Source organism: Haemaphysalis longicornis, unplaced genomic scaffold (genome assembly GCF_048455015.1).
Source record: "Haemaphysalis longicornis isolate Haplotype H1 unplaced genomic scaffold, Haemaphysalis longicornis Haplotype H1 scaffold_159, whole genome shotgun sequence".
NCBI classification, from domain to species: Eukaryota; Metazoa; Arthropoda; class Arachnida; order Ixodida; family Ixodidae; genus Haemaphysalis; species Haemaphysalis longicornis.
Genome location: NW_027526265.1, coordinates 325,233 through 351,429, shown reverse-complemented (window position 1 = coordinate 351,429; position 26,197 = coordinate 325,233). Strand labels below are relative to the sequence as shown.

The 26,197-nt window shown below is 50.0% G+C and overlaps 1 protein-coding gene across 1 annotated transcript in view; it reads right to left on the bottom strand.

Moving 5' to 3' along the window:
• LOC144166033 (uncharacterized) overlaps nucleotides 1-24,296 on the bottom strand; it is a 33,175-nt gene extending 8,879 nt beyond the window's left edge. The window contains 3 exon segments of the mRNA XM_077695700.1: nucleotides 20,541-20,843; nucleotides 20,845-21,300; nucleotides 22,186-24,296. Of these exon segments, the coding sequence (XP_077551826.1) occupies nucleotides 20,541-20,843; nucleotides 20,845-21,300; nucleotides 22,186-24,018 (2,592 nt within the window). The 5' untranslated portion in view covers nucleotides 24,019-24,296.
• Nucleotides 24,297-26,197: the final 1,901 nt, after the last annotated feature.

The following is a 26,197-nucleotide window of genomic DNA, read 5'->3' as shown; positions in this document are numbered from 1 at the left end:
GTTTTCGCAGAATGGAAGCTGGTGCAAAAAATATGTGCGGCAGATGAAAAGTTTGTTCAACGCCAAATAAAGCCGTAATCAGCCTGAGTTTTTTTTGCGACACTGAATTCTACTCGTTGGGATGGCTTTAGGTGAATATTTGACTTATGTATCCGCGCAGTATGGCTTGTTCACTCCTCACGTTTGTGTTAACGGTGATTACATTTTTAGGGATAAGGCGAACTGCATCACTGAGTTTTTTCGCGTTAAACCAGCTCCAGTGTACGCAACATCTGCAGTAAAAAGGGCTCTTGCCTGCGTTGCCTGCGGATCCACTGATCGCAGGTTACGAATGTTTGAGGACCAAAGAACATGGCGTATAAGGGTATGTGCTATATGCGAATGCAGCTGCGAGAATTCAAATTCGTGGCTTGGTTCCGGAGGAGGGTGTTCATGCTTGAAAATCGACCTAGCGTTTCGACGCTTCCAAAGCGCTTTTACTACGCAATTTTGAACATACAATACATAGCCCAGAAGTTTTTGTAGAAAAACCAGAGCCATGACATGCAAGACCACCTCAGGGTCACATTTAGAACCTTTTCGGGTGTAAATATTTTCCCTAGCGGAGAACATTGCTGTTTTTAATAGAAAAAGTTGCGAAAGGTTTTGCTGAAATACGTCGATAAAGTGGCAGCTGCTACAGTTAGTAAGTTCAAAAACCTATAGACATTTCATCATCACTCAATCCGAAAATACACAGGCTGTCACGGCATCGGTCACATTAAAGCGCTACTGATTGCGTAAGTACGTTGATTAAGTGGTTTTATGTTAGTATTTTCGCGAACGCCATTCAGTTGTGCACAACAAATTGGACATAAATATTTTCGGCAGGTAATAGCATGGTGGCCAAGCGGATGGAAATATCTGCTCGCTTTTCTTTCAGCATTCATTCAAGGATCCTCATCGTCGTTTATGGAAGGCTACATACGTAGCAAAAGCGTCGCCATGAAGGTATTATAAGTAACATAGCAGTTAAGGATAGATGTTCATGTTCATTCCGGGCGTAAAACAAGCTCTCGTTTTTCGCACGCCATGATTGTGATCCTAGCTTAATCTAATATAAATGCAGTTAACAATCTTTCGTTCAGTGTTGGTCCAATTTTATTAAAAACAGACAGAGTGTAGCAGACTGTTATTTTTATAAATGTCCAAAAGTGGTGAATACGGCCACACATGCGGCCCAATCGATAACTCCTTGAATGCGTAATTCCAAGGATTCAAATTGTAGAAATTTATTTTAGACAACACGAAAGACAGGTTCCCTGGGGGGACCTGCGAAAATGCACACAAGGCCTCACAAAGCGCCAATTAACCCTCTTGCACACCCATAAATCACCAGTCTTGAATGAACATTCGTTGAGTAAGGAAGAAAAAAACGAAAAGGAAGAAACATGCGTCCCCAGAAAACCACTAACATCTCTGCGACGTCCCAAAAAGATCCGAACGTCAATGTACCAGCAGCATCTCTATTGGACATCCGTACACCGTGCAATTATTTTATGAAAATTTTTGGATGTTGAGATAACATTGCTGGTACCTTAATGTCGGACGTTCTTTCAACTATGCTAAAGACGTACTCTCGATGTTGCTGCTGCTTCATTTGTGGACGGTATTTAGACATAGTTTTCACAACGTTGTTCAGATGTTGCTGGTATGTCCGTTTTTTACTTCGTAGATGTCTATCGCAGTTACATTTATTTTAGCTATATCTGCTATACTTTATTTTCAAACTCTCCGCAGGCGTACTGTTTTGAAGTTACCGAGGGGTTTTAATGTGTTTTGTATGGGTTTTGTACCGAGGGGTTTTGTGCAAATTTTGTAATCCACCAATATTGCTTTTACGGAAATATAAATGCGGAGGACATAATAAATTAATTACACTAAACATATGCCTGCACAAAATTTGATGCTCATAGGAGTTTTTATTCCGTGAAACCACCATTTTACTTTGTCATTTTTTCTTCGTAATGAAAATACAAATGCTGACCTGACAAATCGCTGGTGACACTGTTCCGCCACATATGTTAACAAATAAATTTCCCCAGCTTGTACCGATGGTGAAAGGCTGGAGGAACAGGAGAGCTGGCAGGCTCTCCTCGGGTCACTTTCTTCACCGTACGGACATCTTACCCCGCAACGGCGGAAGAGGAGGCAATAGCCCTGGCCCGCATCAGCATGCTGCCACCACACATTATAATCACTTATTCGAAGAAGGCTATTCAAAACTTCATTCCTGGTAGCTTTTCGGCGATTCTCCAAAATCCCCATACTCAAACACTCGACATCGTCTGGACCCCGGCCCCCACTGGGGTGGGAGGAAACGAGGCGGCCCACGAAGCAGCACGACAACTAAACAGCTGTGTTGTGCTCGCTCCTGCTCTCTAACACAGTGCTCGGTCGGCACGCGATCGTCTGCTCTCGTATCAAGAAGCCACGGAACATAATCGCTTCTCCCGCCGCCGTTTTCCCACTGCCCACATATCCCTCACCAACGCTCATAAGCACCTATGGCGACTCCTTCAGACCAACTCCCTCGCCCGTCGACCCCTCTTCCACAAGACCTACTCCTCTGAGTTGCCTGCGCCCAACTGTCCCCTCTGTGGCTCAATGGACGCATTAAGCCACGGCATGTGGGCCTGTCCGGTTAGCCAATTCCACCCCATCTCCAGCATCGAGCAGTAGGAGGACGCGCTCGGCTGCTCGCAACCGGGGCGCAGCTATTTCTGGTTGACCGAGCCGCCACTGCCGCGGCCAGCCTTCGGCCGGCAGCCACCACTCGTTCCTACTGAACTTGCTTGGAAAATGAAGTGATTTCTCTCTCTTTATCTCTCCCTTCGTCGGAGACCCGGCTGTTGCACCTGACATGGATTTCCTAACTGGCTCCTGAAAGCTCTCCATTAGGGGCCGGCCGGGATCGTTTCGTCCTTCGGCTTAAACATATTTAATAAGGTGGACCGTGTAGCACGTGCTCGAATCGGCGGCTACTGGGTTCGCGTCTGCAGAGCGAGCTGTTCGGTGCTGCCTACTTGCGGCGCGAGCGTACGTTAACTGGCGAGTAGAACAGCACGCGAGAGATCACGTCACAAACGCTGGGCAGCGTGTTCTAGAAGGGCAAGTTGGATGATGCCGGCTGCTCGTCCCGAGGCGCACGCTCACGTGCACTCGGTAATTCCTTTCTTTTTTGAGTGCCCCTCACGTGATGATGCCTTGCGCTTCTGACGGGATTCACGCTCACACGCGCTTGTATTTTCTGCGCTCAGTATTTTCTTTTTTCTGAGCACCTGACATGGCGGAAGCCCACATAAGGCTCTTCACAAAATGCATGCTTACGTGCGCCCGAAATTTTGTTTGTATTTTTTTCTTCCAACCAAAAGCTTTATAAACAGCCCGGCAGTGAAAAGATCCGAAATCTTAGTAAAAAATATCAAAAGGCATTTTAATGTCCATCAATGTTTTTCTGTAAAAAACGCTTTGCGTGTTGTGAAAGCAATTCTAGCAACACCCAGCCGAACATACGAGCTTTAAAGGCAGGATAAACCTGCCTTTCGAGCCCGTATGTTCGGCGGTTCGAACACCCTGTTTGAAAAAGGCATCGCTGAATTTAAAAATTAGCAGACCTTCAAAGTTGGCAGTTACTTTAGGATTTTTAACTTCCGAGCATTTATGATTCGTTGGAGTTAATTTTAGTCCTTAGCTTTACTATCCCACATTTGGAGCATCACAATTAATGCCACTTTTTTGGAAAGCTCATTGTCCTGGAAATTGTTCCGTGTGAGTGTTAAAGTTTTCTAACTGTGCACCACCCTTCAGCTTGGTTCCAATATTAAAATATTTTGCGACACAAACTGGAGTGGTCACTTATTAAAGAGGTGAAGCAAACATTTTATGGTAAGTGATCACAAGCCGGCATGCACTCCCTGCATTGGGCTCAGCTATTTCACATATCTTAGTAAAAGTCTATCCCTCACAAAAATTGATTACGAATTTCTGAAGAGTTTTTATGGAGATCTTATGGAGTCACAAGAAACATGACAGAAACTCATTATGAACTGTGAACTATGTGAAACTCATTATGAACTGTGAATTATGAACTACCGTTTTTCGCCTTGAAAAAGAAGCCGATTACACCCTCATTGCAAAAAAATGAAAAAAAAAAACAGTGACGTTTTGTCAAGATTCGAACCATGGACTTTCAAAATACAACGCCAGCACCTAAGCTCCAAACCACTCCACCACGCCGGAAGTCAACGGGTGGAACCAAGAATTTGGTACCCTAACTGAGGCTGCCAACGAATATTGTCGAGTGATTCGTTTTGGTCGTATTTGACAAATTTCGACAGTAATAACGCTTGTTTCTTCCGCACCGATCTTGGAGGCGAAGCCAATTATGCTAATACTGCAAGTGATGTAACCAAAGCTCTCTTATTTAAGCCAAGAAAAGCTGTCGCGCTTTATCGTTCCCCTACGCAACCTACTTTAGCCGCGAATGAAATTGAATGCGACGCTGGATTTCTGGCGTTGATAAACTTTGTTCGTTACGCACCGATCTTGTAGACAAGCCCATCATGCGAACACTACAAGCGATGTAGCCAGAGCTCCCGTATTTAACTCACAAAAAGGTATCCCAAACCCCAGGTCTTCTCGATGAAAGCACAGCTGGCCACGAAGCAATGCGCACTTCCGAGGAGAAATGTCTTGTAATTTGCCTCACGGCACCCTATTACCGCAGGGTAAAAAGAAATTGTTTGTTTTCTGCGAAAGTAATGACCCCAAACCAGGAGATGGACATGGAATCTGGACGATGTCGCCTGCTTTCGGATATTTCTCGCGCTGCGTCGACGCTGATATCTGGCGAGCATAGACATCGGCGTAGCTCTCGCGTCAGCTCACGTCTCCGTGCATTTTGCCGACGCCGTCAACGCGGGGCGATGTCGACGCGCGAAAGCGAGGAAAATACGCTGCAAGTGGTTCCGGCCTCAGAACAAACCGTAAAATTAAGACGCCCGCAACACCCACGCCAGCTGTATTTCCATCGTAGACCCTGAATTAGCCTTAAATGCCGTAATCTAGATTGTCGGTACAATTATGGTTTTCTTTAAAAAAAAACACGCTCTAGCTTTTCTTGTACATAATGGGAAACTAATATCTGTATTAACCAATATCTTCAGCATCTATTTCGCAACGCGTTTTCGTCAAGGTGGGTGTCTTTCACGAACTAGTTTTCCCTCGGGCGGCCATGAGACAGGAAAGTCGGTGCTACTGGCCGGTGACGGCACGGGTGTGCACGCCTACAACATTCGTTATTTCGGTGATTTCACTACCATGGATTTATCTACCGGACGAAGAAATACTGCCCAGTAGTGAAGGTAAATGAGTACTAGTGAACCTTGTTTTCTTGTCATATTGCCGCGAATCATACATTGGGTTTGTTTTTTTGTGTTTTGCTTTTACCGCCCGGCTGCGCCGGTCTGTGTTATCTCTGCGCCAAGGGAAGCGCGTGTTCCATTCTTTGTTTCTGTGCCGCATGTGTTATCTGTTGTGATAGGGAGAGCATTCCGATCTAACGTGAACAGCCCAGAATAATCTTCTTGGATCTACTATGTTCTCGATGCGAATCGACGTTTCGAGAACCACGCGCGCCAGAAGATATAAAGCCTGCAGTGCGGACGCCGGGGCATTCGATTCGACGACACTCGCCTGTGCAAGTCATTTTGTTGACCGCTGCTTCGCCACCTCTGTATTCTTTTGAGTTGTTAGGGGTGCACAAGTTCGCTCCAATAAACGTGTTTCTCATTCAACACAACTGCATCGTCCTTGTCTTCGTGACATCTGGTGGAGGTGCTGGGTACGCACCCTTCATGCCCACTACAACCTCGAAAAGCCGCCAAGCCAGTCCAACAAGCGCCAGCCCCCGCCTGCAAGATTTACCGCCCGAGTTCAGTTTGATGCCAGAAGGGCCCAAGAAAAGGAACGCTGCAACCAACACCATGGTGCAAGAAACAACGTCGCCAATCGTCCTGCAGCAGCCCCGGGAACCGCCATCGTTCCGAGGAGCCCCCGCAGAAGACCCAGAAGAATGGTTGGAGAAACTGGAGCGCGTCCGGAAATTCAACAGGTGGGACGACGCAGAAACGTTCCGGCACGTTTTCTTTTACTTGGAAGATTCGGCTCGCACTTGGTTCGAGAACCACGAGAGCTCCTTGACAAACTGGGCTCAGTTCAAAAGCGAGTTTACTAAGACCTTCACTACCGTAGTGCGGAAAGAAAGAGCCGCCCTTTTGTTGGAAACGCGCACGCAACACCCCAACGAAGGTGTCGTGATCTTCGTTGAGGAGATGAAGCAGCTATTTCGCCGCGCGGACCCCGAAATGACGGAAGAAAAGAAGTTGCGCTTCTTAATGCGCGGAGCGAAGGAGGAACTGTTTGCTGGACGTGTCCGAAATCCGCCCAAAACCGTCGCCGAATTCGTGACCGAAGCCAGCACCATTCAGAAAGCCCTCGAAATGCGTGCTAAGCAGTATGACCGCAACTTTGTTGGCGCGGCCAATGCGAACGACTTTGGCAGCACGCGGATCCCGGCCGACAGCCTACGCGAGACTATCCGCGCAATAGTGAGAGAGGAGCTGCGGAAACTTCTCCCAACGCCGCCGCAGCCCCAAGTCGCTTCCCTCACCGACGTGATTAGAGAAGAAGTGCAACAAGCGTTGGGAACTTCTACGCCATCCGAGGTACCCCGAGAGCCACAAGCTATGACATACTCCGCGGCTGTTCGTCGACCCCACCCTGCTCCAACACGCCGTCAAGAGACCCCGCCGTACCGCCGCCCACTGTCACCCGCCCGACCCCCGGTAGCCCGAAACCAGACGCCGAGGAAGACGGACGTATGGCGAACTCCCGATAACCGTCCTCTGTGCTACCACTGCGGAGAGGCCGACCACATTTACCGTCGCTGCCCATACAAAAGACTCGGACTGCGTGGTTTCTCCGTCGACGCACCTCTCCCTCTCCCTGGCCAACGACCACGTGAGATCGACGAGTATCTATCTGAAACCAGCCGTGGCCCAGCGCGTTTCAACCGTTCGCCGTCGCCCTACCCCTACCAATCGCCGACCCGCCGTAGCAACGCTGACTTCGCCCGTGGAAGGTTCCCCAGCCCATGCGGGGGAAACTAAAGGCGGCAACTTCTGGAGGTGAAGTTGCTCTACGGCGAAAAACTAGAAACCCTCCAACGACGCAAGGACGCGCTGAAGACTGATTCACGACATGCCCTCATCCCGACGACCCGACCTAACCCTGACGAGACTCCCGAACACGACGACAGCTACACGGCGCGACGCGTACCCGACCTGACCGAGACGTCCGTTGAGAAGACGACGACAACGACGATGCACAGTGCCCGACCATCAACACGTACAAGCAGAGATACGACGCCCCGACGAACCCGGAACTCGAGGACGACTGCATCTTCCGTCAAGGTGTCCATTGACGGCTTTGACGAAGTCGCCCTCGTAGACACGGGAGCTGACTATTCGGTAATGAGCGGACCATTTGCGTCTAAACTGAAGAAAGTTATGACCAGATGGGACAGTTCGCACATACGCACAGCAGGAGGCCACCTCGTGACGCCAAGTAGAACGTGCACATCGCGCGTCACCATAGACGGCACAACGTACCCTGCGGCGTTCGTCGTTCTGCCTAACTGCTCCCGCGACGTGATTCTCGGAATGGACTTTTTGACGGACAACGGCGCAATAATTGATCTGCAGACCAAGTCGATAACATTTTCCTCCAATCACTCCACGACGCCGCAGCCGACCCCGATCACCGTGCTGCTGTCAGGATCGCCGACGATCACATCACCCTGCCACCCCGCGCAAGCTTGATGATCGCCGTCTACTGTGAGGATGCTGTTTCTGACATCGACGCTATCGTAGAGAGTGATCGAAGGTTGCTTCTCGACCGCGGTGTCTCCGTCGCAAGAGGCATTGCGCACTTTAAGCAACGCCAATCTCACGTTTTGGTCACTAATTTCACCGAAGAGTACCAGCATATAAACAAGGGAGCTGCAATTGCGTTCCTCGAAGAAACGCAAGAAGCAAGTGATGTGATCGCAGTCGCCGACTTTGAACGCACACCCGTAGAAACATTCAAGCTCCCGCAGCCATTCGACGTGAATCCGGCGCTACCGCAAGAACAACGGAAAAATTATTGGCTTTGCTGCGTCGCTATAGCGAATGTTTTTCGTCGAGCGCAAAACTACGTCAGACCCCTCTAGCGAAGCACCGAATAATAACCGAAGATGGAGCCCGACCAACCCGACAGTCACCGTACAGCGTCTTTTCACACGAACGGGAAGCCATCCGGACTCAAGTCGACGACATGCTGAGCGATGACATTATACAGCCATCCAAAAGCCCCTGGGCTGCGCCCGTCGTACTCGTAAAGAAAAAAGACCGCACATTAATGTTTTGCGTTGACTACCGGCGACTGAACAAAATCATGAAAAAGGACGTGTACCCCCTCCCCCGAATCGACGACGCCCTCGACCACCTCTGCCACGCGAAGTACTTCTCATCGATCTACCTGAAGACCGGCTACTGGCAAATTGAAGTGGACGAGAGAGACCGAGAGAAGACTGCATTTCTAACCCCAGACGGCCTATACGAGTTCAAGATAATGCCGTTTGGGCTGTGCACAGCACCAGCGACGTTTCAAAGAGTCATGGACACTGTGCTAGCTGGCCTTAAGTGGCACACCTGCCTCGTATACCTCGACGACGTAGTGGTATTCGCCCGGACTTTCGATGAACACCTTGCAAGGTTGGAGTCTGTACTCGAGGCCATTCGTACGTCGGGGTTGACGCTGAAGCCTGAAAAGTGCCGTTTCGCATACGGGGAACTCAAGTTCTTGGGCAACGTCTTCAACGCCGCTGGAGTCCTACCTGACCCGGCAAAAACTGCAGCCATTGCGAACTTCCCAAGGCCGAAAGACAAGAAGGGCGTGCGGAGATTTCTCGGGCTGTGCGCATACTACCGGCGCTTCGTCGCAAACTTCGCACGCATTGCAGAGCCACTCACGCGCTTGACGAAAGATAGCACCCCTTTCAGCTGGGAAAACGACAAAGAAAAAGCATTCGGCGAGCTGCAAAAACGCCTGCAAAGCCCGCCCGTGCTCGCTCATTTCGACGGAAATGCCGAAACGGAAATGCATACGAACGCCAGTGATATAGGCTTGGGTGCCGTCCTTGTCCAAAAGCAAAGCGGCTGCGAAAGGGTAATCGCCTATGCTAGTCGTGGTCTGTCGAAGGAGGAGAAAAACTATTCTGCCTCTGAAAAAGAGTGCCTGGCTATTATATGGACGATTTCAAAATTTCGCCCATACGTGTATGGAAGGCAATTCAAGGTTGTTACAGACCACCATGCGCTGTGTTGGCTCGCCAATTTGAAGGACCCCTCTGGCCGTCTTGGGCGGTGGAGCTTGCGCCTGCAGAAGTTCGACGTTACAGTCGTTTATAAATCCGGCAGGAAACACTCCGACGCCGACTGCCTGTCCCGCGCCCCCGTCGACCCACCACCACAAGACCCTGATGAACACAGCGCGTTCTTCGGGATCGTGACGGAGAGCGACGTAGCCGCCCAGCAGCGTGCCGACCCCGACTTACGCGTCATAATCGAGTACCTCGAGGGATGCAACGTTGCCGTTCCTAGGACCTTCAAACGCAGCTTACCAGCATTCAGCCTGAGAACCTCCGTCCTTGTGAAGAAGAATTTCAGCCCCGGAACAAAAGCGAATTACCTTCTCGTCATCCCCGCGGACCTTCGTGAGGAAATTTTGGAAGCGTGCCACGACGACCCGTCTTCCGGGCATCTGGGCACAGCCCGCACTATTGGAAAAATCAAGGCGAGGTACTACTGGCCCGGCCTTACCCCTGACGTCACCCACTACGTCCGGAGCTGCCGTGACTGCAAGCGACGAAAAACGCCGCCGACAAGACCCGCCGGACTTCTGCAACCGATCGCCGCTCCATCGAGACCATTTCAACAGATTGGAATGGACCTTTTAGGCCCGTTCTCTACGTCACGATCACAGAACAAGTGGATTGTCGTAGCGACAGACTACATGACGCGCTACGCAGAGACCGCCGCTCTTCCGAGGGGGACTGCACAAGAAGTGGCGAAGTCTTTATAAGCCAAGTTGTGCTGCGACATGGAGCCCCGGAAGTCCTAATCACAGACCGTGGAACGGCATTTACTGCGGAGCTGATGCAAGGAGTATTACGCTACAGCAACACGGATCACCGAAGAACGACGGCGTACCACCCCCAAACGAACGGACTAACAGAACGCCTGAACAAGACAATCGCAGATATGCTGTCAATGTACGTTGACGTTGAACATAAGACTTGGGACGAAGTGCTCCCGTATGTCACGTTTGCGTACAACACGGCTATCCAGGAGACGACACAGCTGACGCCGTTCGAGCTTGTCTACGATAGAAGGCCGACTACGATGCTCGAGGCCATGCTTCCGCACGTAGAAGACGACGACCTCAACGCCGACGTCCACGGATATCTTCAACGTGCGGAGGAGGCCCGCCAGCTCGCTCGAGTTCGTATAACGGACCAGCAGCTGGTGGATGCGGGCCGCTACAACCTCCGACGCCGAGACGCCGAGTACCAACCAGGGGATCATGTGTGGGTTTGGACTCCCATCCGACGACGCGGACTCAGTGAGAACCTCCTGCGACGGTATTTCGGACCCTACCAGATTCTACGACGTGGTGGCCAACTTACCTACGAAGTGATCCCCGATGGTGACTCCGGCACATCACGACGACGCACGCGGCCTGAAGTCGTCCACGTGGTTCGCTTAAAACCTTTCTACGGACGATGACGAACTTTTATTTTCATTTGTTCGGACTGTCGCTTATGTTAGCATCGGGTTGATGCACTCTTAGAGGGGGGGGGTAATACCGCGAACCATACATTGGGTTTGTTTTTTTGTGTTTTGCTTTTACCGCCCGGCTGCGCCGGTCTGTGTTATCTCTGCGCCAAGAGAAGCGCGTGTTCCATTCTTTGTTTCTGTGCCGCATGTGTTATCTGTTGTGATAGGGAGAGCATTCCGATCTAACGTGAACAGCCAAGAATAATCTTCTTGGATCTACTATGTTCTCGATGCGAATCGACGTTTCGAGAACCACGCGCGCCAAAAGATAAAAAGCCTGCAGTGCGGACGCCGGGGCATTCGATTCGACGACACTCGCCTGTGCAAGTCACTTTGTTGACCGCTGCTTCGCCGCCTCTGTATTCTTTTGAGTTGTTAGAGGAGCACAAGTTCGCTCCAATAAACGTGTTTCTCATTTAACACAACTGCATCGTCCTTGTCTTCGTGACAATATGTATTTAACGTGGCGGAGTTGCTCTCAAACTTCGGTCACGTAAGCAGTTAGCCTTAACGTTTTGAGTGGCTCGCTTTGTGAGTTGCACAGATTTGTCGGTAGACCTTTGTACCTGGCTTCTGCGTGTGTAAACAGAATCAATTCTCGCGCAATTTCTAGACCTGTGTTTGGTGAAGTGTTTGTGTCCTCTCCTTTTTTACAAGCCGAATGTTTTGATATGAAATGAAGTAAAGGAAGCTGGAGAGTGTGATTATAAGTGCATGTGCGAATATAAGTGCGTCTATGCGTTACACGCACATCGTGTACCTTTAGCGTGATATAATGCACTCTTGGTTTTTGTTTCGTTTCTGCAGATGCCGTTTTTTTCCGTCAAAATAGTTTTCGGTTAAAAAATGTGCACAATAAATTGAATGATTGCCATGCGTATAGCATTAGAATAATATAATAAATCTAGTGATTTCCGAGCGTACATAATTAGATTAAAATGCCATCTGGATGCTTTTTCGCGTTTCTATTGAGTGTTCAATATTTTCGAATGCTCAGTTTGGTCGTGAAATGTTGGAATGAACAACGTGTATTTAACCTGAATTTATTTGTAACTTCAGAACTACACGCATGTCGTAACTGGTGCAGTAGTAAGAGCAGCGCTGGTGGCGCTTCGTACTCTTACTGCAGCATCGCAAACGTAAATTACCATTCCGAACCTAGTAAAAATATTAAAAAATGGCTTTTCAATTTCTGTCACTTATGCAATTTCCAGCTTAATAAATTAAGTGGTGAAAAACCTTGGTGATCAGAGTAACACAGCATTTGGGATTTCGTAGATTTAAGGTAGAGTATGTTTCTGGTGTCTGGCCTGTCGTTTGCTAATAACTTCCATGTTGCAGGCTGCTGACTGGTGCAACTTAGACTATGTTTGAATGTGATTGTGCATTAAAAACTTCTCGCACTATTTTGATGCTTCCTGCTGTACAACGTATACTTCAACTAAAAATGTACGCCTAACAGGACAACAGGACGAGTTTTTCAGTGACGTGATTTTTGAAGGTTTAATTATGAATATATACCAATTAGCCCACCTCGCCATTCTGCTGCAGGAAGTATACGTCCATGGTAGTGACACTGTCCGGGTTTGTGCATGTTTCCTTTTGCCACATTTTGTGGACATGGCTTCATGGGCGTATATATTGTCACTTCAATCAACCAAGTGGTTAGGATTCCACAAATTCGCCGGTAGTACATGTGTCACCCGAAGTTCCCCAGGGTTCGTTCCTGGGGCACCTTTTCTTTTCATTGTAAATAAATGACCTGCCTAATTGTATATTCACAAGCATCCTCCTCTAAGCTGACGACTGCGTGTTATACAGTATAATTAAAACGAATGGTGATCATATTTTACTAAATGATTCTTTCGCTTTATTTTGTAGGTGGTGCCAGACATGGCAAATGAATATTAACTTTAGAAAAACAGTCACTTTATCTTTCAGTGCACGCAGTTCCGTTTCTTTGTTTAATCATTCTTTCAACGGCTCTTCCCTACAGCGGGTGAAGGAATATAAGTACCTGTGTGTCATCTTCACACCTACCTTGTCTTGGTCAAGGCACATTGATCATACATGCAACAAAGCTCTAAAAACGTTAGGCTACCTAAACCGTACATTGCGGGAAGCTCAACTGGAAACGAAAATGCTAACATATCAAACGCTCATCCGACCAATCTTAGAATACGCCTGTACCATCTGGAACCCTATTAAAGTAACTAAAATTAACACACGTGAATCTGTTCAGAAAAAATCCAATCGTTTTATTTTCAGCCGTTTCGATTGGATCTTTTCTCCATCATTCCACCTTGCCACACAAGAATTGCAACCACTGTCCGAGCGCCGTGAACGCAAATGTCTTAAACTTTAACATATTCTTACGAATACTCCGCGCTACTCATTGCATAACCGCTATTTGTCGCCCGATAAACTTAAATCTAGTAGAAATAGCCACAAACTCAACCTTGCAACTTTTCATCCCCGAACAAATCCATTTAAGTACAGCTTCTTCCCACGAACAATAGAAACATTTAACCTACTACCAGGTGACATTAGGCCATTGCCTTTGAAAACATTTTTGCAGAATTTTAATTGAATGTGTTATTTTAGTTTTGCATAATTTCAATGTCTTGCTGTACTTATTATCCAACTTGTCTAAACTTTATAAATAAGTGAATTTAAATGTTTTGTGTTTTTGTAGGTCTTATTCTCTGCAGAAAAGTATTTTGCATTCAATGTACCAACCCACTCTGGTGATGGCCCAATTGGGCTGCAGTACGTATAAATAAATAAATAAATAAATAAATAAATAAATAAATAAATAAATAAATGTTTCATACCAGAACTTTCTGTCAAATTGTGTGATGGGTGCTACGCCGCTTCTGCATTACGCCGCTACGCCGCTTCTGCATTATTTGTGCTACGCCGCTTCTGCATTATTATGTGCTACGCCGCTTCTGCATTATTTAGGAAACAAGGATGGTGCATCCTTTTTATACTCAACTAGGAGGGTGCTTCTGTCGAAAAAACACCATTTATTTTGGGTGATATGCAGCACCCAAACATCTTTTTTGCCTCAAGACCTTTTTGAAGGGGTGTAAAAAAGACGGCCGAACTTCAGGGGGCTTCAGATACGGTGCTCCAGCAGCGACGAAACCTAAGCACACTAAAGGGCGCTAAAATTGTCGTTCAGACGGTCCTCCTGCGGCGACAACCAAACCTTTAGGGACAACCTTTAGGGACTAAACCTTTTTTAGTGTGTAGCGCTGTTCCGTGAAACTGCCATACTCTACATCGTGTTATACGGCGGCAATTCTGCTCAGTGCCCTTCTGCCGTGAACTAATCAAGGTAAAAATTTTGAGGGCATGTAAGTGTCAGCAATGACGCATGACGCGCCCCTGAGTTAGCTACAGAAGTTCAAGGGCGCTGGTGGCACAACACGCGAAGCACATCGCATGATGTCGTGCGGCAGGCTGTTCAACGAAACGGAATGAGCTGAAAACAACGTATTTGCAGCTTCTTTGCGGGTAAGAAAAAGCCCAGAAAATGTTCCCAGAAGGAAAGTACCATAATAGGAATCGGCAGCAGCACTCGTTTGAAAATTAGGTGGGCGGTTGTCCGGCACGGGATTCAACCAAGCTGCTCCCCTATCTCTTGCGGCTTTCGGGACGTGTTTATATTGCTGCAGTTCACCATACGTGTGATAACGTTGGAGTTATGCTTCGTTCGTTGGAAACTTGATAGAGATACCAAGAAAAAGCGGTGGCAGAGAGAAATAAGAAGGATTCAAGAAAATGCCTGGGTACTACTGGCGCGAGAATTGGGGATGTTTTGGCGTTTTCAAAATGTAAGCAGAATAAAATTGCGGCAAGTTGTAATTCCTAGGAATAAAACTGGCATAAATGGGGCTGGCAATTCCAAAAACCAATTGGGTCAGACGATGCACCAATGAGTCCTCCGGCGATGTACTGAATTTTGGTGACAGACCATTTTATTAAATGCGCTGTACAAAAGCGACCATTCCCATACCAGCAAGGTATAATGGGGGAAAAATATATACACAAATTGTATATTTTCATTTAAAATAACAATGCAGGCTGACATACTTACAGAGAGACACATCAAAACTAACCAGTTTTCCCAATCCAGCAATTCCAAAAAGCACTATCGTAATAAGAAACACCGTGACAAAGGAAAAATTGTGCGTGTCTCCGGTGGGCCCTTGCCACGTGGTTGAGAATGCTGCTCCAACGTAAGAACATTTTGTTGCTGCCAAGTTGATTCATGACTCGCACAGAAATAAATGCTGGGCTAAATACGAAAAAGCGTCGAGGAAGACGAGTGCGAGACAGGACAGGCTACCTGTGCGTATGTTTTAAATTATTTGTGCACACTTTGAGTCCTCATTATTTGTTACATCCCCTGAGAGAGAGAGAGAGAGAGAGAGAAAGGGTGGGAGAGAGAGAGATAAGAGGGAGAGTAGAAGGGGGGTTAGACAGAGAGAGCAAAACTTTTTTTGAGCATTTCTAATACATCCGCAGAGAGTAACGCGTACCGTGGGTTCTGTATTTGCCAGACAATATAGGCAGGTGTGCATCATGGTTACTGTTAATATTCGGTGCTTGGGCAGCTAAAGCAGTTGCGATTTCTTCGGTGCACATAATTACATAATATAAATAAATTATAAGCAAAGGTAACAACGTGTGCTCAACAGACCGACCGAATTTTTCACGAAGGCTACGTTCAAACACCCTCGGTGCAGAAAGGCCTCCTTGATACCTAATCACGCCAGGTGTTTCATGCATATAGGTTTAACGGCAGTTAATTGAAGGTGTGTATATGCATTATTTGCATTAACCCAGCCACATAGCTCTACGTTTCAGGTCGTTGAGTAAGCCCCAGATGCGACATATTATTCGCAAGAGAAATTGGGTGTGCCAAAATTGATTACTCGCGGATCTATGAGACCGTAGTGACATGTTGGAACGTTACCGCCGATGCTGCAATCGGGAGGATGCCACTGCAGTTACACACCGGTCCGCACAAGCAGCTCTTCGGGGTGAGCAATACTTATGTGCCCGGTCATATCACTATTATCGAGCGTTAGGCTGTGCAGTGCCTGAAAATAGGTCATTTAGGCTGCCCGTTGACAGGTGCAGTCTGCTTTGGGTTAGAATTAGGAGAAACACTGCAACGAAACCTGTCTTTAGCCGGTGTGCCCGCTTTGTTCGAAATGGAGGGTCACTGAAGGCAGGGTGCGAGAAGAGCTATATTGTATTCCTAAGGACGCTGTCGTCACTGATTTCAAGGTTATTCTTTGAAACTAATTCGTTTAAACTGTTGGATTGGGGCGCAAGTTGCTGCAGCTCATGTTTCCGCACTACTTCTTTGCAAGAAACTTGGGTTGTATGTGCGTAGTTTTCTGACTCGTCCGGTTTATTTGCCCCAATATTCTGTAGTACTAACGTTCATCGTCATATTTCAGTACACCATATCGAAGCTTAGGATTTTTGGCCCGCCTTTACACCTTCTTCGGTAACATACAATCACACAGTTAAGCAATTAGGCTGTTTCTCATATTGTTAGACCCCTTCCCCTCAGTTCTTATCTACACATATATTTGTTGGAGAAGTGCATCACGTTCCCGTGGTTGGCGCACTTTTTCGGTTGCTTCTGCTTCTTTTTAGGTGTGAGCCAGAGTCTTTGTGGTTATAAATTTATGGTGTTGTATCTTAGTTAAATGATTTCTTCAAATGCTGGTTTATCTTGTTAACTATGTGTTTGCCTCACCTGTACAGGCCTTCATATAGGGGTTTTTATGTCATTGAACTGTCCGTACCTTAACAACGTGAGGGTTCGAGCTAGTTGGTACTCCATAGTGAAAATTTAAAGCGCCGCAAATTTAGACACAAGACGAATGTGTCTTGTGTCTTGTGTCTAAATTTGTTGCGCTTTAAATTTTCACTGTCCGTACCTGGCATGTTATTGTTGCTAATACGATCAAGGGCAAACAAATTAGCAGCCGAGAGGGCCGACAACTTAGCAGTATCTGTTTTGAAATGAACGTAGTACCACCTAGTTTGCCCAGGAAGGGCCGGAATTTACCCAGGACTTTACCACGTAACTATTGTAATCGTTTATGAAGCACGTTAGGAAAAATGCGTGTGCTTGTGGAGTTTACACTATTGTCTATCACCTCCCTATCGGAGAAGCTCCGCCTCATCTAGAAGGCAGCCGCGGCATCCAAAAGACAGAAAAAGCTCCTCGCTCAAGGTGCGTGTGGAAATCTTGCGAAAACACGATAATTTGATCGAGATAACACAGACATGTTTTCAACTTGAGGCCCCGTAAAACATTGTCCATCATTCGCTCGAAGGTAGCTGGCACATTACCAAGACCGAAACGCATCACATTGAATTCGTAAAGCCCGTCGGGCGTAATGAACGCTCTTTTTGAGCGATCGGCTTCGGGCATGGGCACTTGCCAGTAGCCTGACCGCAGATCTAGTCAGGAGAAGAACTCGGCCCCCTGTAAGCAGTCAAGAGCGTCGTCGATACGAGGTCTTGTTCGGGCGACGGTAATCAACGCAGAATCGGATCGACCGGTCTTTCTTAGTTACCAGTACCACGAGGGAGGCCCACGGGCTGGTAGAGGGCCGAATTACGTTGCGCGCAAGCTTATCTGCGACTTGCTCGTTGATCACGCGGCGCTGAGCAGGTGACACGCGATATGGTCGCTGCCGTAGTGGCGCGTGGGAGCCGGTGTCAATTTCGTGGGCGACATTCGACGTGCGTCCCAAGGTGGCCTGCTGGCAATCGAACGATTCCCGAAAACGTTGTAGAAGGTCGATGAGCTGGTCGCGTTCGGCCGAGGTGAGGTTTTTGTTGATAGACTGTAGGAACACGTCTGGACTTGCCCTATACTCGGGACTAAGTGCACTCACAGGGAAGAACGATGGTTCGTCGGGCGCGGCCTCTACATGCGAGGAATCAACAGCTTCCACGAATCCCAGACATTCCCCGTGGAACAGTGTTGGGCAAAAGGATGCGTTGCAGACCGCCATTAAGCTTGAACCAGAGCGAACATCAAGGACAGCGGGGGAAAAGGGAGCAACTTGCGCCAATGAAATAAACTCGATGGTGTGAAAATCACGGTTGTGTCCGCAGCGACATTGCAAGAAACAGGAACAATCACGGATCAGCTCGGGGGAATATTGGTATATTCGGAAACCAGCAACTTGATCGACAGTTCGTTCTGCGGCGGCTGTTGCGACTGGCCACCCGAGCGCAGTCACCGGTGTAACGATGTTGCCCTGCTCCGTCCGCTATCGACGCGGCGCAGAGCAGAGCGACGAAGTCCTCGAGCCGACGAAGAGTTGAAGTAACATTTATATACAGTATATACAGGGTAAGCAAAAGTTACATCATTCGCACAAAGGCGACAGCACCCTTTCACTCGGTGCTTCCGAAGAGACTGGTGCCGGAGAGAAGCCGCCGAGGAATGCCGACGATGAGAGCCTCCGGGCTTCTTTTATAGCCCGGGAGTTCGTTGTGGCCCCAAGAAGTTCGAAATGCTCCAATCAGGGCTCTCGCTGCCTGAAGTTTGAATTCCGACGAATGGTAGCGAAGCGGTGAGTCAGCTGCGCCGCCAATGGGGAAAGGGAGAGCGATGCCGCCGCCGTCTCCGTGACCTCGCCTCCGGGCGTAGCGACATGCCCTTGTTTGGGTCGTTCTCCGCTGAGAGATTCGGCCGCGCCGCAGCGTTTCGAGATGCAGGAGTCGGCCGCGCCGCAGCGTTTCGAGATGCAGGATTCGGCCGCGCCGCAGCGACAAAGGGAGAGGCGTGACTCAGCCTCGCTGTCGGCGCGTCGCCTCGTGCAACGCCTTTGGGCCAGGCGCTCTGGCACAACAGCACCCCCGCCGCCAGACAATGCGCCGTGAAGACGAGCTGCCTCCACGTGGCTCGGATGCCGGGCGCGCTCGTTCGCCAGGCTCATCCCGGTACACCTCCAGTGCCCCAGGAAAAGAGCGGCTCCACCAAGTTCCTCTCCATGAACGGGTACCGCCCGCCAGGTCCGGATCACAGGTACCTCGCCGTGCTGCCCAGGTGTCTCCACCAGCTTCGTCCGGCTCTTCCTGTCTGTCCTCAGCACCGGTAGCTCATCGTTCTGGAGCTTGCAAAGAACCGACCGACAACAGGCAACACCCAGCGCAAGCAAGCACCCTCTGTCCTCCGTCAGAACACCAGACTCCAAAGCGTGACAAACTCTCCTAGCTAAGTGTCTATCCCCAATTTGGACCCTCTACACCAAGAGACCCTTGCGGGACGTAAAACTCTTAAAGGAAGAACTCACACTAAGTGTCAAACGTAACACACGACATTAAATGATAACTAAGGTTGATTACTTGAAATCACGCGGTGCGGAAATAATCAACTGAGGCAGCAAATGAGGGCAATAATTTTGCTCCCATCTACCTCCTAAGATAAAAGCTGCTCACGAAGAGGCGAAATGAAAGACACGGGGAGGATGAACGCAGCTTTACTTAGAACGCACGGCTTAGTGCGTCTGCGTTAGCGTTCAACTTTCCTTTCTTGTAGCGAACGACAAGATTGTGCTGCTGGAGTATCATACTCCACCTTAGCAAACGACCGCTTTTAGAGGACATGTTATTTAGCCAGGTTAGCGGGCAATGATCAGTTTCCACAACAAACTGGGAACCGGCTACATAGCACGCCAGCTTCTGTACTGCCCACACGACGCAGCCACATTCCTTTTCGGATGTGCTGTACGCCTCTTCCCTGCAAGTTAGCTTGCGGCTTAAGTACAAAACTGGTCGTTCCCGGCCATTCGCATCCTCTTGGCATAGTACAGCTCCCATGCCACGATCGCTCACATCGCACTGAATCACGAAACCCTTCGAAAAGTCGGGGGCCATTAGGACTGGCTCCTCGCTCAGTGCTCGTTTGAGCGTTTGAAACGCGTCCTCCTTCTTGGTGTCCCATGCCACCTTTACTGGCTCAGTCTTTCTGAGAGCGTCAGTTAAAGGACTAGCGAGTGTGGAGTAATCTCTCACATAATGCTGGTAATATCCAGCCAAACCCAAAAAAGCCCTTATCTCGGACTTAGTCGTTGGTCGGCGATAGTTTAGAACCGCGGCTACTTTGATTTCCGACGGTCTGCGTCGGCCGCGCCCCACTACATGTCCTAGGTACGTCACTTCGGCGCAACCTAGGTGACATTTCGACGGTTTGACTGTTAGGCCGGCTTCTTTGAGCCTGCTCAGCACGACTCGTAAGTGCTCTACATGCTCCTCCCATGTGTTCGAAAAGATGGCGACATCATCGAGGTAAGGGAGCGCGTACTCTGAGAGGCCGCGAAGTACATGATCTATTAGTTTCGAAAAGCAATACGGCGCGTTCTTGAGACCGAAGCTCAACATGACGGGACGGAAGGTTCCGAACGGGGAAACGAACGCAGCGTATCTGCTGGCACGCTCAGAGAGGGGCACTTGCCAATAGCCTCGTACGAGGTCTAGTGTGGAAATGTAATTCGCCTTGGATACGGTCTCCACCCGCTCCTCGAGGTTCGGAATCGGATACGTCTGGTCTCGGGTTATCGCGTTGAGGCGCCGGTAATCGACGCACGGCCTGGGGTCCTTTCCAGGTACTTGAACTAGTATTAGAGGGGAGGTGCAATCGCTCTCACTCGGGACAATGACCCCAAGGTCACACATACGCTTGATCTCGTCCGCCATAATCTGTTTCTGTACGGGAGAACATCGGTACGGCTTGCTACGAACCGGCTCGTCCCGCGTTAACTCAATGTCATGCTCGATTAGCGTAGTCTTTCCGGGCCGATCAGAGAAAAACATCCTCAAACTCGAAAATTATCTTCTCCAAGTCCTTCTTTTGCGCTTCGCTTAGAGAGGGTTCTAACCTCACTTGCTCCCGCAGGAGATCCGAAGTGCCTTCCTTCACGTCCGCAGAGGTCAGAATATCTGCGCCTTCCTCATCCTCGGCATTCAAAGCTATGTTCACCACAGCATGACGCTGAATGTAGGGTTTCATCAAATTGCTGTGGTAGATTTTGTTCTGCCGTTTGCCTAGCTTTACTTCGTAGTTTGTGTCAGATAGCTTCGACACTACTTTCGCTGGCCCCTCCCAATGAACTTCTAGCTTATTTTTCTTCGAAGGGCGCAGCAGCATCACTAGGTTACCCACTTCGAACGTACGCTTCCTAGCCGACTTGTCGTAGTACGCCTTCGACAATGCTTGTGCCGCCTTCATGTGGCTCTCAACAAGGTCTTTACTTTTCCCGAGCCTCTGCAGTAGATTAAGAACGTACTCCACCACGTTTGGATCCTCACTGTAACCTTCCCAAGACTCGCGCAGCATTCGCAGCGGGGTTCTGAGACTCCGGCCGTACACCAGCTCAGCAGGGCTAAACCCCGTACTTTCGTGTGGAGCCGACCTCAAAGCGAACATAGCGGCAGGTACGCATGCTTCCCAATCGCGTTTTCGCTCAAAGCAGAGGGCTCGCAGTATTCGCTTTAACACTGAGTGCATTCGCTCCACTGGGTTGGATTGCGGGTGATAGATAGAGCTGTGCACCACTTTGATCCCGCACCTTTCAAAAAAAGTCGAGGTTAGGCAGCTAGTGAAGACGCTACCGTTGTCGCACTGAATTTCCGCAGGAAATCCGACACGAGCGAATATTGAAAGGAGCGCGTCAACCACTTGAGGAGAATTGAGCTCTCTGAGTGGCACTGCTTCCGGGAACTTTGTCGCGACACAAAGGGCGGTTAGAATGTACCTACAACCGTTCTCGGACTCGGGCAGAGGCCCAACAATGTCGATCACCAGCCGACGGAATGGTTCAGTTATGACTGGTACCAACTTCATAGGCGCCTTCCACTTATCCGTACTCTTGCCGACCCTTTGGCATGTGTCGCAAGAGCGCACAAAGCCTTCGATGTCTTTCCAGCATTTAGGCCAGTAGTACTCTAGCGCAAGTCGAGCCTTTGTCTTTTTCAGACCGAGGTGCCCTGCCCACGCGTTTTCGTGCGTGAGTTCCAGTAGCTGACGGCGATACTTTTCCGGGATCAAAAGCTGCTCGTACTTCTGACCCTTTGCATCTGTGTAACTGCGGCACCACAAGCCGGACTTCTCATGAAATGAAACGTTCTTTTTCTTTGCGCCCCGTTTCACATTCTCAAGCAAGGCTTTTATCGAGCTATCATTTTGCTGTTCTCGAATGAACGTTGCTCGATCCACCTTGATTAACTCATGCCAGCTGTCGGAGACTGGGGACAACATATCGTTCGCCTCACACGGCGGCGCCGCTTCGGTTTCTCCGCCGAAAGGGGTGACGCAATCCGCTTCGGCCGCTGGCGGTTCAACCAACCTATCGCGAGAGTGTGCGGTCGGCTCGCAGCTCGGGCTACATTTCTCCCCCGCCTTTACAGTTTCGCTCGCTGGGGTAGTGTCAAGTTCCTGGGAGAGCTTCCGCGCCTGCGATCTCGTGAGTGCCATGCACGCCAAACTGGTAAAGCACGATTTTCCCTGTTCTTTGAGCAGTTGCTCCGAGCTATTAGAGAAGAGATAAGGAAAATGCTCGGGGAGCGCTGCGGACACGGCCGCCTCGGTGTTAAGCTTACCAAAACCGCCTTCAATGACGACCCTCGCAATCGGCAAGCAAACGCCCTGCTCCTCGGCAACTTGCCTTATCCACGCGCATTCTCCTGTGCAGTCGTTTGGAGAAACTAGTGACGGGTGGACTACGTCCATAGTTGCTGCGGAGTCTCGGAGTGCTCTGCACTTCTTGCCGTTCACGTTTATCTCCTGCATGTAGGGCTCGAGCAACCGCATGTTCTTTTCGGTTTCTCGGATCGTAGCGAATGCAACCTTCTGTTTACAGTTTGCCGCGATGTGCCCTTCCTTTTTGCAGTTGTAGCAGATTATCTGCTTCCGCGACTCAAATGCCCGGGCGGCATCCGCGCGCTGCTTAGCATCGCTGTTCGATTTTCGAGACTCATCTATGCCTTCCCCAACAGTTTCTTTCGTAGGAGGTGAGTCTTTTCGAAAACTGCGACGCGCTAGCTGTTTCCCTTCCTCAGGCTTCTTCCTAAAAGCGTCCTTACCGTCCGCTTTTTCAATGCGCACCACCTTATAATGCAACTTTCGGCGGGTGTAGTACTCCTCAGCTAACTCTGCTGCCTTGTTAAGCTTTACTTCTTGGAGCTTATCCTGCAGCCACAACCTGACGTCGTCTTCGACGCAGCGGTAGAATTGCTCAAGTGCTATGCACTCAACCACTTTGTCGCGGTCGTCATAGGCTTCCTCGCCTTTGAGCCACTCAATTAGGTCAGCCTTCAGACGAAATGCGAAGTCTATACGCGACTCATTGCCCTTTTTCGCAAACCGAAACCTCTGCCGGAAAGCCTCAGGCGACAACCTGTATTTCCTCAAAAGAGCCTCTTTGACCTCGTCGTAGCTCTCAAAGGCCTCCTTCGACAGGCACGTTATCACGTCCGATGCCTCTCCAGGAAGCAGGGCTAACAGGTTTTGCGCCCACAGAGACCGTTCGATATCGTTTCGCTCACAAACGTGCTCAAACTTAACGAGGTACTTCGCCATGTCCTCGCCAATAACGAACGGAGGCAGTTGGTCCCGAATTCTCGGACCGTTCGCAGGAGCCCTTGGAGAAGCTACGCTAGGCGCCGGCGAGCCCTGCCGGAACTCTAACTGCTTCAACTCGAACTGCCTTACGGCTTCCCGTTCCTGCCTTTCGGCTTCCCGTTCCTGCCTTTCGGCTTCCTCCCTGCGTTCCTGTCTTTCCGCCTCCTCACGGCGCTCTTTCTTTTCGGCTTCCTCGCGCTCGCGGCGCTCTTTGATTTCAGCCCTGGCCTCATTGACTTCCTCAGCCGTTACGTTCTCCTTCCGCAAGACCTCAAGAATTGCTTGCTTCCGTTTCGCACGGCCTAAGTCAAGGCCCAGCTCCTGGCAAATTTCGATGAGTTCCTTCACTGTAAGGTCCTCCATCGTTTGCACTGGCCTCTTGCTGCTTACCCGCGTTAGAATTCCCTTGCCGTTCCTATACTATCGAGCTACTAGTAAGGCACGCGCAAGTAATTCTCTACGCTCCTTTGTTTACCTCTCGGCACTAGCTTTGGTTTCAAACACTTTCTCTAGGCTTGAAACACTCAAAGCTATACACAGTGCTTCACCCAGCCCTTCTCTAAACTACCATAACCTGTGCTAGAGAAGTCTGGTGAACTGAGAGAAAACGTCGAGCGCTTACCACACCAGGTAGTAGCCGTTGCCGGTCGATCCCGCAGCTGCCATCCACTGTTGCGACTGGCCACCCGAGCGCAGTCACCGGTGTAGCGATGTTGCCCTGCTCCGTCCGCTATCGACGCGGCGCAGAGCAGAGCGACGAAGTCCTCGAGCCGACGAAGAGTTGAAGTAACATTTATATACAGTATATACAGGGTAAGCAAAAGTTACATTATTCGCACAAAGGCGACAGCACCCTTTCACTCGGTGCTTCCGAAGAGACTGGTGCCGGAGAGAAGCCGCCGAGGAATGCCGACGATGAGAGCCTCCGGGCTTCTTTTATAGCCCGGGAGTTCGTTGTGGCCCCAAGAAGTTCGAAATGCTCCAATCAGGGCTCTCGCTGCCTGAAGTTTGAATTCCGACGAATGGTAGCGAAGCGGTGAGTCAGCTGCGCCGCCAATGGGGAAAGGGAGAGCGATGCCGCCGCCGTCTCCGTGACCTCGCCTCCGGGCGTAGCGACATGCCCTTGTTTGGGTCGTTCTCCGCTGAGAGATTCGGCCGCGCCGCAGCGTTTCGAGATGCAGGAGTCGGCCGCGCCGCAGCGTTTCGAGATGCAGGATTCGGCCGCGCCGCAGCGACAAAGGGAGAGGCGTGACTCAGCCTCGCTGTCGGCGCGTCGCCTCGTGCAACGCCTTTGGGCCAGGCGCTCTGGCACAACACGGCTCCCACAACGGTAGAAGTTCAACTTGCGCACGAGCGCAATTGATTATGGCGTGACGAAGGGATAGAAATTCCCACCCAAGAATGATATCGTGAGAACATGACGGGAGCACAACGAACTCGATGTCGTAAGTGATGCCTTCGATGAGGACACGAGCGGTGCACATGGCTAGCGGCTTAACCTCTTGCGCACTTGCAGTCCGAAGAGTAAGTCCACCGAGAGGTGTTGTGACTTTACGCAACGAGCGGCAGATACGTTCACTTAACACTGACACTGCGGCTCCCGTATCAACAAGCGCGAGTGCGGCGACACCTTCCACAGTCACATCTATAACGTTAGCGGGTGAGATAACAGGACTTCGGCATTTTGACGTTCGTGCAGTTCTTGCCTCGGGAACTGCAGCCGTCAGTTTCCCTCGGCAACCGGATTTTGTCAGGGGCGCATGGACGACACGGAGCGGTGACGCGGGGAAGAAGGGCGACGGCTCGAAAATGGTGGTGGCTCACTAGTACAGGAGCTCGGTGTCGGTCGTGAATCACCGGGGGCGAAATACGGCTGAGATCCGTAGGCCGATAGAGGGTGGGCATCACGATCAAGTGGTGGCCGCCGACGGCACATCCGCGCCACGTGCCCGGGCATGCAGCATGCGTAACATATCGGGCGGTTGTCTGGTGTGAGCCAAGAATTGAGCTGTTGAGGTGCCGGTCGAGGATACGGTGTCGCCCGTAGGGGTGCCGTGTACTGATATGCCTGGAAGGCGCCTGGCTCCAGTTGTCGTACGACTCAAGCGTAATTCATCGCAGCCGGTTAAGCAAGAGGTGCTGCCATGGGTACCATTAGGGTCGATGCTACTGGGGAAGCGAGAGGCACTGCGGCGGTAGTTGAAAAGGGCGGTGCCACTGTTAACGCTAAGTGTGAGGTCGAGGGTGAAGCCATGGATACATGCACATCTGGCGGTTTGCAGGCTGAGGGAAGCGCCTCGGCGACCTGTTCTTGAATCCCTCACCGCACAGTCGGGGCAGCGGAAAGGCAGGCTCTCGAGCGCTAGGAAGCAGTGCCAGCTGCCGCGAAACTTCTGCAATCACGAACGCCTCAATGTGCGGCAAAAGAGAAGTCGGAAGGTACAGCCAATGAGGACAGTCACACTCGTGAAACGTCTTTGTTGGGCAGTGTGCGTTGTCGAGTAACAACACGCTGTTTGCGCAGCTCGTCATAGCTGAAGCA